Source organism: Scyliorhinus canicula, chromosome 20 (assembly GCF_902713615.1).
Source record: "Scyliorhinus canicula chromosome 20, sScyCan1.1, whole genome shotgun sequence".
Classification (NCBI taxonomy): domain Eukaryota; kingdom Metazoa; phylum Chordata; class Chondrichthyes; order Carcharhiniformes; family Scyliorhinidae; genus Scyliorhinus; species Scyliorhinus canicula.
Genome location: NC_052165.1, coordinates 34,552,841 through 34,567,214, shown reverse-complemented (window position 1 = coordinate 34,567,214; position 14,374 = coordinate 34,552,841). Strand labels below are relative to the sequence as shown.

The window sequence follows — 14,374 nt, the reverse complement described above, 5'->3', positions numbered from 1 at the left end:
CCTTACTTAGAGGAAGGGTTAAAACTCACAATGGGACGTTGAGACTGCCATACATACATGTACCAGCAGAGGGGGTTGGCCAGGAAGGGGTAACCAGGGAGTCATGTTTAACAGCTCGAGCTGTTTGAATTCTAAATGTCGCCTGACCAAATACACAACTGTTTCTTTCCCAAGAAAGAACTTTAAGGAAAGGCTGGCGATTGTAAACCATCCGAATTAAACAGGGGCGGTCGAATGGTCTGGGAAATAGATCTGTAAATGGTAGACACGCACCGGCAGTCTGTCAATCACATCTTTATTAAAATATGCAATGACAGTTTACAAGGTAATTTTTGAAATTCAATATCTTAAATGGAAACAGAACAATTCTTCCCTAAAAAAATAAATTTGCACTCGCATCAGTATAAATACAATAACAAAATCTTTCAGTCCGATACACTGTCTAGAGTTTGTGTTTGTCCACATGCATATCCACGATTAAAAGTTCATGTCCGTTTTTGTACCCTTACGTATTTTGACACAAATGCAGTCAGTGATTTGCAGTTTCGTTCACGATTATGCGATGCCCTTTGGGTCTTTGACATAAAGCATCAGCAGCACATCGATCATGATTACAGTAGGAGGATTACAATTGTCGCATCCAGAGCCTTCACTGGTGCGAGTCGCAGGAAGTACAAATGCCAAATTAAAAACCCATTACTACATGCCCCCACCCCTCCCCCAACGTCCCCCTTTAACAAAACGACCAATTGGGTAGCGCGTCACGCACCTAGGTGTGCCCCACAGTTGTTGAATATCTTTTCGCTTTACAGTGCTTCGCAACTCATTCAAGTAAGGGTAAAAAAACATTCACAGTAGAAGAACACAAAAGCAACCCTGCTGTCCTGCTCACGCAGTTCACAACAAGGATACAGAGGTCCTGTAAAAAATATATAAGACTTTTTGTACAGTGTCTAGCTCGGAAAACCGTTGTCGCAGCACACAATGAGCACAGGAAGAAACTTTGGTACAGCTTTTTCTTTTTAAATACAACATGGTGAGAAACAGTGAAAGCGGATGGCTAAATTAAAATGTCACGTTTTGATGGGTTTCTCTGGGTTAACAAGACTCTACAAGCAGATCCCTGATGTGCTAAAGTGCCCCAGTCTCGACTTTGGTATTAGTTGGTGCAAAACTGATAATCACTGTGCCCCCTTGCCACTCCAGACTCAGTAGTTTTTAGCCCACCCGGCTAATGATATGATGGCTTTGCAGTTCGAAATGCAGCTTGCTGCAGATCGCCAATCCGGAATAGGATTGGTTGACTGCATGAAATTTCACCCCTCAAGTTTTCTGAAGGGGGAGAAAGAAATTCAGTTTCAAAAGGCTGTGACCTGGATCAAGAAAAAGATCCACTAGAGGGCCATTTTAGTCACTGCCCTGGGCTAACCTTTCAAGAATTCAATCCCAGACAGTTTGCGTTGCAGAGGGGTAACACTAAATACAAGTTTTGAAAGACACTGGTATACATTTCCCCGCAGGCTGATGTCTCCACAATGAGAGCCGGCAAAGCAGCCTGACGGTGGTTTACTGTCAGTGTGTTGACATGTCTAGCCCAGCTATTATGAGATATATAGCCCAGCACACGGCCTGCAACAGTTCAAAGAGACGGCCACAGCCACCTTTGTCAAAGCTGGGCAACCAGGAGGGGTGAGCAGTAACGGTGGCCTCACCAGCAATGTCCAGAAACTGTTTACACCCCCCTCCCCTCACCCATACCCTTACACCCCCCACCCCACCCAAACAGGGTTTGGAGAAGTCTTCAATGCTTTAGTTCTTGCACGGACTCAACTGTAACTGTGTTCGCGAATCACACATTCCGCGAAATCAGCGTCACAGCCCAAATAACTCATTATACAATTCTATTCATTGGAAATGGTTCAAGAAGATTAATACAGTAGTAACACATTAAATATCAATTGATCAGCAGTGTGGGCACAGATGGTCCAACAGCTCCCCCCCCCTTCCTCCCTGAAATATCCCAAAGTGCTTTACAGCCAATGAAGTAATTTTGAAGAGTTATTGTAATGCACTGAATCATGACCACAGGAAATTTGCTCAGACTTGGGTGGAGTGAAGTTGGAAACCTCATTCAAAAAGACATGTGTGATTCTGTTACACTGAGAGAATGGTTCCCCTTCCACCTCTGTCTTGGATTAAAGAATGGAGTAGCCTGTTTCAATGAACATGGTTAAAATCTGTTGGCACCAAATTTTAACCAAGTACTAACTTGTGACATAATACAAGGGCCCATTTTGTGTTGTTTGCTAGGCTAGGCGACCAGAGGCTGCATATTTACACACCAGAGTCTGTCCAACAGCTGCAAAAATACAGATACATGATCCTGGCAACTCCCTGCTCAGACCACACTCTGGAACCAACTCATGTTGAGTCTGCTTTGAATAGTGTCCGCGGTTTTGGACGCCACGTATTAAAATACCACGGCAGAAGGTGCAATAAAAGGTTTACACGGATGATAACTGAACTGAGAGGCTGTAACTATATGGAAAGCTTGAACAGTTTTCTGGAGAGATGATTGAGAGGCAACTTTACAAGAAATCTCTTGGATTATTAAAGGCTTCAATGGGGTAGAGATAGAGAAAGAGGTTTCCAGGTTTGGGAGGGTGTCAAAACTATAGGTCAGCGATATAAGGGATTAAGGAGAAATTGCTTTATACAGAGAGTTGGACACCACCACAGGGAGTAGTTGAGGTGAAGAGCATAGATTTAAGGAGAAGTTAGAAAACCACACGAGGGAGAAAGGAATAGGAGGATATGTTGAAGTTAGACGAAGAGGATCGAAGGAGGCCATGTGGAGCATAGTCTGCAGCATAGGTTTGCATTGCAGGTTGGCCCACCTGGTTTGCATCTCAGTTTTAAACTCAATGTCATTGCATCTGCAAGATGACGGAGAGATTGCACTGGACAGTCTGTGGTGAACAAGCGCGGAATGTTTAACTGCATTTCACCAGATGATTGAACCGCATCGGTGCCAGTAACTCATGATTGTCCACACTCGGGACTAAAATTGGATCTGAATGTAAATCGCTAAGTTTTAACCCTCCCGTAGAGACTGAACAGCAGAATGGACTATGGCAGTACCTGCAGCTGCACCTAGTTTAGGAGGCGCACAGACAAGGCTATTGAAGGTTAGGGAGCCGGGGGTTAGAATGTAATTGAATGCAGAGCGGGCTTGAGGGGCCGAACTGCCTGCTCGTAATTTCCTAATTACGCACTTTACAACTTTTTGTTTAGTTTTGGGAACCAGCTGTCCTGGAAAATTCACCTTTCAGTAATTTCAACAATCATACGTTGCATCAGCCTCTATTGCACACATGCCCCTCCCCTTGGCTGGCAACACTTTCCGGTAACTGGAGAGCAGGGATACATACACTTCCCCACAGAGTGAAATCCATTACTGGAAGCACAGTAACGCTTCACAGGGATCTTTGGTTTAGAATTAAAAGTACGCTCACTTATTTCCCTTACTGCGCATCACAATCCACCATTCACAGGTACAACACAGCCTCACTTAGATTTGGGCATTATAGGAAGAACTGAAGGAACAACTAACAGTCAAACAGCCCTCATGGCTTTGCATACTTTGCAGTCTTTTCATTTTCTGGATCGTTGCACTGGTAATTTCACCAACCTGCTCCCAATTAGAATTAATCTGAACAACACTGTGGTCCCATTAGCGACATCTATCTTCTGAATTTAATGCAAACATTTTAATACATTGACGATAATTCGCTTCTGAGCAATAGTCTGGGAGTGTTTATGAAGTGGAATGCCAAGTTAATGTACAGACTCAATTCACTGCCAGCACTGGTGTATTGTTAACCATGAGCAATTCATTCGGGAGACTGTGAAAGGAGTTAGCATCCATTCACTCAAATACATTATATACAGTATAGGAGTAATTTGAGGCATGGCTGTGGGTAAATGAGTAAAAAGATAACTTTGGCTCTATGATTTTTCTTGCATTGCGTCTGGGGGTCTGTTTATAGACTAATCACATAAAACATAAAAATGTTTTATTTTCTTGTGCCACCAGTTTGAGTGGCTATTGTGAACTTACCGCTCAGGACTTTGGTGCTAAAGGGTGCTGAAGCATAAGGGGTGACAGCATGGTAATCATCCCCTAAGCAGAGTAACCTGATGTTATAGAATCACACGATAATTCAAAAGAAACCACTTGCAGTTCATTACCAGAACAGTGAACCACGTCTCAAGGGCCTCGTGCAGACATTCTGATAGCTCGGGAGGTCAGCCAAATGGCACATTATTCTGGTAGCTTTTGTACTTCACAACATCCACACAGGAAGATGGAAATGACTAAATTCCTAAATTTCGACCAATTGCTTTTAAAATCGGGCCAACATAATGCTCATCTCCACAATCGCTTCTCGTGTCCCAAACCTCCCAGAAATCTACATTCCTCCAATTCCATCCTCTAGTCTATTCTCTGCCATTAGTGTCCATTCGCTTCGCCAACTAGGCCCCAAGCTCTGCAATTCCTTCCCCAAACCTCTCCTTCTCTAACTCTCTCTCTGGCCTACATAAACTTCTCACCTGTCCTAAGTCTCCCCCTTTAGCTCAATTTCAGTTCCGAAAATAGTCCTTTATTAGTGCCTTTGGGTGTTTTCCTACATCGAAAGGCGCTATATAAACAATTCTTTTGTTTATGATCAGTTATGCTAGGCTCAACTGTCAATTATTCCCAAGTGTCAGTGCACCTCTAACCAAAGCACATTCTTCCACTCACTTGGTCCTGCACTGATTGGGTTCCCTGTCTCGGGATATTCTAAGTCAAGAATGCTAGGGTGAAAATGGCAACTGCACAGGGGGTCACTATGAAGGAGACCTCGAGCCCACTACAAGTGCCCCCATTGTTGTCTCTGCTGCTAGATTGGTATCAGCCAATTTATGTGCCAAGGTTGTGTGTAGTTGGCACCTTGCAGGCACTGCTCAGATGTAAGCAATGCACCTCAGGATTCCCAAAGCAAAAATCTGTTAAGACTCACATATGAATAAAGTACTTCAAGATCCATTACTAAGCTGCTTAAATCAAGTTACTTTCTTTAAATCTAACCTTGTTCTCTCTTGTACATCTACCCGTTTCCATAATATTTCCATCTCTGTCCAACACGAGCTCCTCGCTCTTCTGCTCAGCCCAAATTTTCCTTCAGAACATTTCATTTATCCCCTCCACAATCTTTAACAATAGCTCACCATCACTACTTCCCTTACTCCCTCTCCTACATACATTCACTGACCCCCCCTTGTCCTACTCGATCTTTTGATCATTCCAATTCTGGTTTCCATCCGGTCTAAAAGCTTTTTAATTGAAAATCCATTGCAATGGTCCACAGGCATTTATACATTAAGTTCGAATTAAGTATTGCCGCAAAAAGAAAAATATCATTCCACCCTGTATGTTTTCTCTATACAAGAGATCACAAAAGGTTATCCTTCACACTGCCCAGAAAGGTAAGCAGTTTGAAAGGAACATTGGAGAGTTTTCAGGCTGAACCTTTATCACCATGTGCCTATTTGGTATCAACATGAGAAGGACAAAGGAGCCACAGACCAGGACGTTATGAAGTTGTTGTCCTGTGTGCAGTGACATGTTAAAGGCACCACTGTAAATGCGTTATACCCAGAGTACACGCATGGATTACATATTACCCCACTTCTCACAGAGCCTTCCAATCAGCTAGAGGCAATCAGTCAATTTATAAATAATCTGATTGTCTGGTAAACATCTTAATTGTGCAAACAAAGAAAGAGAAGGCCTGGTTCCTGGTCAATGGGTCCAATGTTTTTAGCTGCACGCAAGTTCTTATCCTCAAAGTCTTCAGATTTGAAGGCACTCCTGTTGGTTATACTTGCACGTAGTCCCTGGTTGAAGCATGCCCTCCTCATTAGGAGCGTGCCTCCTCTGCCATTTCCTTGCAGCAGGTTAACCGGGTTTCCCAGCTGCCCTCAAGGCCTCTTCAAGCTTGGCTCTGTAGTCTACATAGCGCCTCTTCAAGTGTTGAAAATGATCATCTTCTTCTTTTGCTAATATACGCAAGAAGTTCTTCAGCTCCGGCAGACTAAAGGCTTCCCACTGAAGAAAAAGCAGCTTGGTTAAAGTTACAATGTAATATAACAATGCAAAAAGCCAAAGACAAAACAGAACTCAAATTCGGAAATAAAATCACAATCATGCAGCAGATTGTGAAGCACCTTGAGGCACTACACACAAACAAGAGGTGATCCAGGCTTCAAGATTGATGTGGGAGGGGCTAGGCAGATTTAACAAATCAAACAAATCTTCAGCAGCATTGTTGGCAGCAACTACCCGAGAAAACTAAAGCCCCGGGGAAAGGGGCAGGGCCAAAGAGCATCACCCAGTGACTTTCTTGTCAAAAAGTTAGGTTGGTTATTGTTTGGGGTACAATCGCATGTCAATGGAAACAATATACACTGGAAACAATTACCTTTTCATCTTCCTTCCGTGCATTTCTGAATATCCAATTTGAGAACATAAGAAATAGGAGCAGGATTGATCATTCGGCCTTTCGAGCCCCATCTGCCTCTACTCCACTTTTCTGCCCATTTGACATATAGAGGTCATAGAATCCACAAAGCAGAAGGAGGCCATCCAGCTGATTGAGTCTGCACTGACCTTCTGAAAGAGCGTCCACTCAGTCCACCGCCCTATCCACATAACCCCACCTAACCTGCACATCCCTGGACAAGGGCAATTTTAGCATGGCCATCTTTGGACTGCAGGAGGAAGCCATTCAGATAGCGAAGGTAAAAGCCCAAAGGATCCAAGGAAATTTGGCAAATTGGATCCCGCATTGGATGAATGGCAGGAAGTAGAGGGTGAATGTCGAGGGGTGTTTGTCTGACTGGAAGCACGTGTCCAGTGGGGTCCCACAACAGGGATCAGTGTTGGGGCCCTTACTGCTTGTGGATGTTTTTAGTTATTCAAACTCTAGCAGTATGGTGGCACAGTGGTTAGCACTGCTGCCGCACGGCTCCGTGGACCCAGGTTCAATCCCGGCCCTGGGTTGCTGTCAATGTGGAGTTTGCACATTCTCTGTCTGCGTGGGTCTCATCCCCACAACCCAACGATGTGCAGGGTAGGAGGATTGGCCACACTAAATTGCTCCTTAATTGGGAAAAAAAAAAGAGTTGGGTACTCTAAATTTAAAAAATATTTAGACTTGAATGTTGGAGAGTTGATCAGTAAGTTTGTGGATGATACAAACATTGGTGGAGTGGTAGATAACAAGTAGGATAGTCTTAGATTAAAGGAGGATATTAATAGACTGGTCAGGTGGACTGATGATCATGGAATTCAATCCTGATAAGTGTGAGATGCACTTGGGCAGGACAAACAAGGCAAGGGAAGACATGGTGAACGGCAGGACCCTGGGAAGCTCCGAGAATCAGAGGGATTTTGGTGCACATGTACACTGGTCCCTTAAGGCAGCAGAGCAGGTGGATAAAGTGATTAAGAAGGCATATAGTCTACTTGCCTTTATTAGCCGAGGCATAGAGTTTAAGAGCAGGAAGGTTGTGCTGGAACTGTATAAAATGTTGGTTAGGCCACAGCTTGTGTGCAGTTCTGGAATCCACATTATAAGGGGGATGTGATAACATGGAAAGGGTGCAGAGGTTTACCAGGATGTGGCTTGGGCTGGGGAGTTTTAGCCATGAAGAGAGATTGGATAGACTGGGGCTGTTTTCCCCATGCTGCCTTGCGGGTGATATAAAACATTTTAATGACTAATAGTAATACATATTAAAAATAATTATCGTGCATCTCCTCCACATGTTCCATTCCAGCCCCCACACACATTTAGAAATCCCCCCTCAAGTGTGCAGACTTGAACTGGTGTGTGCGTGGGTGCATTTTGTGCAGATCTGGGTGCCCTTTCCGCTCTAATCAGACCCTGTGCCTCCAGCGTGATGGTGTCAGAGACACCTGCAGCTTTAAAAAAATTCTGCTGCAATATCTGGTCCGAAAATCATGCGTATAGCTCCCAGCCAGCACTAGGAGAAAAACAAGCTGTCTTGTTGCCCACTCACTTAACGGGCCTACGTTTCTTTACAGCCTCTCCGTGTTCTCATCTTTGCTTTCAGCTGCAAGAAAATAAATTATGACTGGATGAGACAAAAGAAAATGGGTCACTTACCAGCACTTCTCCAGTCTCCTGCTCACGGAGGACAAAACTCAGAACGTCGGAGCTGGGCCCTGCAAGCAGGCGGAGGTAAAGAGGATGTTCAGCATCCAGCAGTTTGCTCATGTGGACTGCAAAACGGGAGAGAGAAAACAATAAGGCTGTTGGACAAATTTTTGGTGTGTGATGAATGTGAGAAATTGGTTACACTTCATATTTGTTGCAGTAATGTTATTAATTAAACAGGACTAGAAGATTCACACAGCCAGTATGCTGCTAAAGCTGTGATTAAGGGGTTGTAGATTTTGCAGGACAAGGTGTTCTGGTAGATTTGAGAAGCAGTTACTTGTTGACAGATAGCTGGCTAATAGAATATTGTTTAGGTTTGGTAATTTATGAGAGTAACTGGCCGCGATCCAAATGCCATGCTGCAGCCGAAAAGCAGCTCGCCACTCTGCAACGTGGCCAAGAGAAGAGATCCCACTCCTGGGATCTACCCGGCTCGCCACACCTCATGAGTTCTAACACAATCCCATTGTGGGCAGGATCACATTTTATAAAATTTGCACATGCGAGCAAGACAGCTAGTCTTAATGCGCAGAGTTACCAGAGATGTGGGATCTATCTCCTTCGCCTCGGAGACCCGAGCACCATTCAGCACTTGTCTCCAGAAACGGGGACCAGATGGAACGCCGCTTGTGGGAGTCTCCCAGTGGTTCGGAGGCCCCAGGTGCATGCCCTTGGGTAGGAAGGTACCCTGACACTACTCGTGCTGCCCAGGCACCAGCATGTCACGGGAAAGGTGCCTGGGTGGCACAGCCAGCTGGTTGGGGCACTGCCAGGTTGGTACTGCCAATGTGCCAAGCTGGCATTTTATGTGCACTGGCGCTTGGGTTGGAGGTGCCCTGCACAGGTGTTGGGGGGGGGGGGGGGAAGAGAGCAGTGAGGGGGCAGGGATGCACCCTAGTGCTTTGGGGCTGGTCGGGGGTCATATTGGATCCTTCAAGATTGAGACCCTATTTAAAAATGGTGTCCTGATCTCTTGCTGCACTGATCTCTCGCTGCACTGAGTTCTGTCGTGCGGAGCGGCTCAGTGCACAAAACTGCCCTCAGCTGCCATTTCCCACTTAGGCCCCTTATGTAATGCACGTGCCATTTTATAGCAGGGGCAGCACGGTGGCACAGTGGTTAGCACTGCAGCCTCACGGTGCCGAGGTCCCAGGTTCGATCCCAGCCCTGGTTCACTGACAGTGAACCAGGGAAGGGTTCACTGTAGGTGGATTGGCCACACTAAATTGCCCCTTAGATGGACAAAAATGAATGGATACTCAATTTAATTTAAAAAAAATTAAGGGAGGAACCAGGTTTGTCTGTAGTTTCAGTTTGCCATAGGATTTTAGTCTGCCAAGAAGTGTCTTTCAGTTTGCTCCTGAAAGGTTCACTCCAAGGGCTCTGCACAAGTAAACCTGATATGGTATTTAAACAATATTAGTTTGCTGAATTGCAATATATAATGGCAGGTGTAGGGAGTAAGTTAAAGTTTTTCCTTTTACTTAAGAACTGTTGTAACTGTTTTCTGTAAAGGTATTTCTTTGTTGCTAATGTGGTTAATTCAGTGTTTAAATTAAAGTTGATTTCAACATGAAAAAGATACATATTGATAGGCAACACAAAGATTAGGAAGAATAGTGCTGCTTTTGACGAGACACCAAGGAGATTAATCTGATTCCAGGCTCTAACTCAGCCAGTTTTTCTTCTTTGCTTTGCAGCCACAACACTGATCCTGCTGTTGTAAAACACAAATCTTGTTCGCAGATCCACATTGCTGCTGCCTGCGCTGGTGTTACATATCCAGCTGGTCTGGTTGCGTGACATTATGCGAGTGATGGAGCCGAGTGTTCTGGCCCTTTCTCTTGTTATGGTCTCAGCTGTGGAGTTGCGCACCAGGGGCCTGTTTTGTTTGGACCCGTGGTTCACCTGAAAGACCATCGTGGACCACAACCCTTTGGCGATCCATAATGTACAGTTCCAAAATCCCTGACATTACATTCTGCTGGTGCGTATGCAGAGGAATGGAGTCGTCGTCTCTCTTTCTCTTTCCCCCCCCCACCAACTCCAAACATCATGCTGCCATGGAAGTCAGCGAACTAGATTGCAGTATTCTGGGGAGTATTAAAAATGCCTGCTGGCCCAGCTAGTTCACCTGTTGCAATTCCACTCGTAAGAGCAGCTAGCACTGGGGGAGCTGGAGAATATGTCCTATAAACCCCTGGTAGCTACTGGATTCGGTGCTTCCACATTCTTATGTGGAGCACAGAGCTGATGGGTGGATGGGACTTGGTGTGGATTGGGTTGTAGTAAATCATTGTCACGGTTACCATGTCACTTGAAGGGAGGTTGAAGAGTCAGCCAATCACACGCTGCGGGAGGGGGGGGGGCTGTCTGCAGAGTCTTCTCTGTAAACCATGACCCAAACGGATGGGATGTCCTCTTGGGCAAATTTAATGCTACAATGTAGGAGTTGGCCATGTGGTTTAAGCTGGTTGACCTCTACCCCAGCTGGAGAGACCAAATCTTTGCTTTTTGTCAATGTGGTGGGTTTGGTTTTTTTTAAAAGTTGAGTGGGAATGATTCCCAACTGTAGGGGGGGGGGGGGGGGGGGGGGGGGGGGGGGGGGGATGTGGTGGGTTTGTTTTGTTTTTTTAAAGTTGAGTGGGAATGATTCCCAACTGTGGGGGGGGGGGGGGGGGGGGGGGGGGGAGAAGAGAGAACTGTGCGCAAAATGTCAACTGAATCAGAGAGCTCACAGCCGAGTCTCGAGGAGCTGGAACGAGATACTTTTACAGGGTGATGGGTTTGTGGGTTCGTCAGGCACCGAGCTAGCTGAGGGATGGGAGAAAAGAGATGAAGGCCGCCAGTTAGTTCATGTCAATTAATCTGTAAGAAAGATCCTGCAGTTCCCCCACCACAGCATTTAATACAGAACCGTTCAGAACACAAGTCTGTCTTCCTCATATCCCAGAGGGTGCATTTTCTGTACAAGTAGAACAATAATACTACTGCTTTGTCCCCAAATACCACCATTCCCAGTTTACAGTGTTTTCATTCAAGAATAAAGCTGAAGTAATTTGGGCCTGAATAGACCTTTTGTTCACCAAATTTACTACCTTCAAGCTTTTTAAAGATATAAAAGCACTGCATTATATTGAATCCTTAAAGTATAATGAATAAAATTACAAGAAGCTGCCAACAGAAGGAATCAGGCTTACCTTGATATACTAAAGTTAGCAGGTACAGAATAGATCATTTGGTTGATTTGTTCCAATCACATTTGCAAAGAATTATGATTTTTTTTTTTCCTTCCTGACATTTACATGTGTAGGTGGTGGTGGAAAAGGAGAGCAAGATATCGTGACAGAAAATGTCCTTAAAATCGGCTGCTTTAATTGTATGAAGAATCTATGCTTATATTCCTAGTGCAGTGCTGAGGGAGTGCAGCATGGTCTTTCAGGTCAGACATAGCATAGAGATCCCGTCTACCCTCTCACGTGAAGGTGAAAGATCCTGCAACAAATACTTTGAAGAAGAGCAAAGAGAAAAAGAGCAGGGAAGAGTTTGCCCCCAGTGTCTTGATCAATAGTTCTCCCTCACCCGACACAACCCCCTCCCCCCAGATAGTCTGGTCATTAGTATATTAGGTGTGTATGGCGCTTGCTGTGTGCCAATTGACTTCCACATTTCCCATGCTGCAATATTGAATGCACTTCAAATAGTACTTCGCTAACTGCGAAGGGCTTTGGGGCCTCTGGAGGTTGTGAATGGCACTACACAAATGCAAGTCCTTCCTTCCCATGCCCTTTGAGTAGAGGTATTATGACAACTTGTGTTTCACAGCAGTACGCCTTACCTTCCTCTTTCTTGCGCGACTGCTTGAAGAGTGCAAACTTGGCAGGGTTATCAGCAACGGTGAACTTCTTCAGCAAGGCCTCAATGACTTCCCTCACAGTATTACTGCTGCTGATGTGGAGAGTGTTCGTGGTATCCTTGGGCATGTAGAAGGCAGTCTCATTGTTGTTATTGTACAGACGGTTTCCTTTCGTGGCTGCGGAGCGGATGGTAATCGGCCTGCGCAAGTCCATCCGAACGTTGATAAAACCAGTGTATACTTCATTTGAATTCTACCAAAGGAAAAGAAAATTGTGTTTCCAGGATTTCATACACACGGCTCAGCATTACATAGAATTTACAGTGCAGGAGGCCATTCAGCCAATCGAGTCGGCACTTTCTTTGGAAAGAGTACCCCTCTTAAGCCCACGCCTCCACCCTGTCCCCATAACCCAGCAACCCCAAGCATTAGAATTGATATAAAAGGTTAGATTTTTTTAGGAACCTGACTTCTACAGATGTGGTGTGATTATCAGGAGGAGGTGTCACTTAGTGATATTAAGTATTATATATAAACTTTACAGCACAGAAGCTGTCCATTCATTTTCTTATGCTCCACTCGAGTTTCCTCCTAGCCCATTTCATCTCACATGTATGGTTTTCCCCCACCGTCTATTCATCTCCCCAAAGCACCCTGCCTCACTACACTTTCATTTTCAAATTATTGGACTTAAGCTCTTTAGGAATTTTCACTATGTTAAAAGGCATGGTGTAAATTCGGTGAGTGCAACTCTCCAACACCAACACAAATACTATCAGCTCCCATGCTTCTCATGCTCTCAATTGACCAATTCCAAATTTTATAATAATAATCCTCTAACATAGCTGGTCGATATACAACTGTACCATCTGGACTCTAGAAAATGATACCACAATGGCCCATCATGTCCATGTTGATGCTAGAGCAATGCAATTAATCCATTCCCTATCCCAGAGTGCTGCAAAATCTCTCCACCTCCCTCTCTCCCCCACCGAAGTGGAGCAGGTCAAGAAAATGAAGTAAAGCCAAAGAGCATGTCATCCTCCAAATGGCCATTGCCTGTTGGTGTTACACTCCGTACAATATTGGACAGCGTTCCTGTCCACGATTCAGTCAGACTCTCTGGTTAAGACCCAAGTGAAACCGAGGCACAGTTTTTAAACCATTGATGGAATCATCAATTCACTAGACACGTGCTTTAAGATATGAACAGTGGTTTTAATCTACTTACTACAGAGCCAGCCTGTTACCCGTTGAACTCTCGATGAACTGCAGGCTGGCTCAAGGGTATTTATTCAGCAAGTCCAGGGGGAGGAGTCGTGGACGGAGCCCTGTACAAACTCCTGAGCATTCACAGAGCTACTCCCCCTAGTGGTCAGATAATGCTACTGCGCTTACAAAGGTATCGGTAAATACAGTGTGAATTACTAAGTTACATTCACCACAACCATCAGTGCAGTTATTTGGGGGGAAACGTGGAGAGGAAAATACAAAGGATGAAAACAACTTCCCAGTGAAAAAGCGTACCGTTCTGTGCATTTAATTTAATCACAACACAATCATAACATTCTTATTCCTTTTATCTGTTCATGGGATATGGGTGTCGCTGGTTTGGCCAGCATTTGTTGTCCATCCCTATGCCCTCAAGAAGGTAGTGCTGAGCTGCCTTGAACCACTGCAGTCCATGTGGTGTAGATGCATCCACAGTGCTGTTAGGGAGGGAGTTCCAGGATTTTGACCCAGCGACAGTGATGGAACGGATATCTTTCCAAGTCAGGGTGATGTGTGGCTTAGAGGAAACTCCAGGTGGTGGTGTTCCCATGTATCAGCTGCCTTTGTCCTTCTAGGTGCCAGAGGTAGTTGGAAGGTGTTGTCAAAGGATCCCTGGTTTTTGCAGTGCATCTTGGAGATGGTACACACTGCTGTCACTGTGCGCTGGTGGAGTAGCGAGTCAATGTTGAAGGTACATAGAACATAGAACAGTACAGCACAGAACAGGCCCTTCGGCCCTCGATGTTGTGCCGAGCAATGATCACCCTACTCAAACCCACGTATCCACTCTATACCCGTAACCCAACAACCCCCCCCCCCCCCCCCCCCCCCCCCCCCCCTTAACCTTACTTTTTAGGACACTACGGGCAATTTAGCATGGCCAATCCACCTAACCCGCGCATCTTTGGACTGTGGGAGGAAACCGGAGCTCCCGGAGGAAACCCACGCACACACG

The 14,374-nt window shown here is 45.2% G+C and overlaps 1 protein-coding gene across 2 annotated transcripts in view; it reads right to left on the bottom strand.

Moving 5' to 3' along the window:
* Positions 1-278: 278 nt before the first annotated feature.
* The window catches only part of rassf3 (Ras association domain family member 3), a 161,404-nt gene continuing 147,308 nt past the window's right edge, over positions 279-14,374 (bottom strand). For both annotated transcript variants that reach the window (XM_038780803.1, XM_038780804.1), the window contains 3 exons: positions 12,130-12,400; positions 8,238-8,353; positions 279-6,154 (listed from right to left, as the gene is read on the bottom strand). In XM_038780803.1, coding sequence (XP_038636731.1) covers positions 6,005-6,154; positions 8,238-8,353; positions 12,130-12,400 — 537 coding nt within the window. In that variant the 3' untranslated portion in view covers positions 279-6,004. The remainder of the gene's footprint in view (positions 6,155-8,237; positions 8,354-12,129; positions 12,401-14,374) is intronic.